This window comes from Chaetura pelagica, unplaced genomic scaffold (genome assembly GCF_000747805.2).
Source record: "Chaetura pelagica isolate M959 unplaced genomic scaffold, ChaPel_1.0 scaffold1137, whole genome shotgun sequence".
In the NCBI taxonomy this organism is placed as follows: domain Eukaryota; kingdom Metazoa; phylum Chordata; class Aves; order Apodiformes; family Apodidae; genus Chaetura; species Chaetura pelagica.
This window is the reverse complement of record NW_009954002.1, coordinates 14,067-16,117: the sequence shown is the minus strand read 5'-3', so window position 1 is coordinate 16,117 and position 2,051 is coordinate 14,067. Positions and strand designations below refer to the sequence as shown.

General features: G+C 65.1%; 1 protein-coding gene across 1 annotated transcript in view; it reads left to right on the top strand.

The window, feature by feature from the left end:
* SEMA4A (sema domain, immunoglobulin domain (Ig), transmembrane domain (TM) and short cytoplasmic domain, (semaphorin) 4A) overlaps positions 1 to 811 on the top strand; it is a gene marked incomplete at its 5' end in the record, with an annotated part of 3,773 nt that extends 2,962 nt beyond the window's left edge. The window contains 3 exons of the mRNA XM_010002264.1: positions 12 to 124; positions 212 to 376; positions 669 to 811. Coding sequence (XP_010000566.1) covers positions 12 to 124; positions 212 to 376; positions 669 to 811 — 421 coding nt within the window. The remainder of the gene's footprint in view (positions 1 to 11; positions 125 to 211; positions 377 to 668) is intronic.
* Positions 812 to 2,051: the final 1,240 nt, after the last annotated feature.

Here is a 2,051-nt window from a genome sequence, read left to right as displayed (position 1 = left end):
CCCCGCCCCAGGGCGGTGTGGCTGCAGGACGTGGAGGCTGGAAGAGCAGCCCCCCTGTGCCAGCAGGGCCGGAACTCGGTGCTGCCCCGCGCCTGGGGGGGCTCCGAGGAACCCCCCGCAGAGAGTTGAGTACTGGGGACCAGGAGGGTGGGAGCAGCACCTTGGGGGTGACAGTGGGGTCACCCCCTCACCCCGCTCTGTGTCCCCGCAGCCCTCAGCCCCCAGCTCAACACCGTGGTCCACCTGCTGTGCCCCCAGCCCTCTGCCATGGCCACCTACACCTGGCAGCAGCCGGGGGACCCCGTGGGACATCATGGGGACACCGTGGGACATCATGGGGACCCCGTGGAACACCGTGAGGACCCCGTGGGACACCGTGAGGACCCCATGGCACATCGTGGGGACCCCGTGGGACATCGTGGGGACCCTGGGGGGAACCGTGGGGACACGGCCCTCACCCCCCAGGGGTTCCCCCAGCCCCATCCTGGTCCCTCTGAGCCTTCGGCCTCACCGAGGAGCCCCCGTTCCCCTTCCCACCCCCCTGCCCCCTCTGCCGGCCCCGGTGGCTCCAGCCCAGAGCAGCACAATGTGGCCGATCCGTGCCTCGAGTCAGCCCTTGGCCAAGTGGGAAATCCGGGGCAGTGTAACCTACTTTCTGTGCTCACAAGGAGCTTTCTGTCCTGGCCAAGGAAGGGAGGAAGAGGAGGAGGAGGAGGAGGAGGAAGGGTCCCGGGCCTGCTGCCTGCAGCTCGATGGGGACGTTGATGCTGAGAACAACAGGGTCTGCGTGACAGCGGGGGAGGTGGCGTGACAGGGACGTGGTGTGACAGGGACATGGTGTGACAGGGGAGGTGTGATGGGGGAGGTGTGATGGGGGAGGTGTGATGGGGACTCTGTGGTGGCAACATCATGTGATGGGGACATGGAAGGATGGGGACTCTGTCATGGGGACATGGTGTGATGGGGACACTCTCCCCCCCCTGCCACCCCAGAGCAGCTGGGGGGGGAGGATGGAGCTGGTGGAGGGGGAGCAACAGGGAGATGTGGGGCTGGGGAGCAGCCCCATGGGGCTGTTTGTGGGGCGATGGTCATCCCCATGGGGCCGTTTGTGGGGTGTTTCTGGGCCCTATGGGGCTGTTTGTGGGGCAATGTTCTGCCCCGTGGGGCTGTCTGTTGTGATGGGGCCACAGCATGATGGGGACACTGATGGGGCCACGATGTGATGGGGACACTAATGGGGACATGGAATGATGGGGGACATGATGTGATGGGGACATCGCATGATGGGCACTTTGTGATGGGGCCACAGCATGATGGGGACACTGTGATGGGGGACATGGTGTGATAGGGACTCTGTGATGGGGACACTGTGATGGGGCCACGGTGTGATGGGGACATTAATGGGGACATGGAATGATGGGGGACATGGCGTGATGGGGATGCTGTGATGGGGACTCTGTGTTGGGGACACTGTGATGGGGACATGGAATGATGGGGATGTGGTGCGATGGGGACATGGTGTGATGGGGACACTAATGGGGACAAGGAATGGTGGGGGACATGGAGTGATGGGGACACTGCATGATGGGGGGCACTGTGACAGGGGACCCTGTGCTGGGGGACAGTGTGACAGGGGACACAGAGCGAGGCCACCAGCAGCTGAGGGGAGGTGGAAGGTGAGGGTTGTTTCCTTTCTGCTCTTTCTCTGCCCCGTGGGGCTGTCTGTGGGTGCAGTGCTCAGACCCACTCTCAGTCCTCACACAGACGACGTCGCTTTGCTCTCACCCCAAAGTTCTCCCCAAGGCCAGGAAAGGAACCCCCCTCATCCCTCTCCCCCCATCCCGGGGAGCAGGACACCCCGCTTCCCATTCCCGCTCCCTCCGCCAGGCTTCGCTGCCCTCCTGGCCGGGATGCGGAGCAGGGGAGGCGGGAGCAGCGCCCGCTGCCCCAACCTGCTGAGGCTCGTCCTCTTCCAGCAGGACTTTTGGTTCCCGCCAGTCCCCGCGGGGCCACGCCGGGCTGGGCTGGGCCACGGCGGGTCCCGCCGGGAG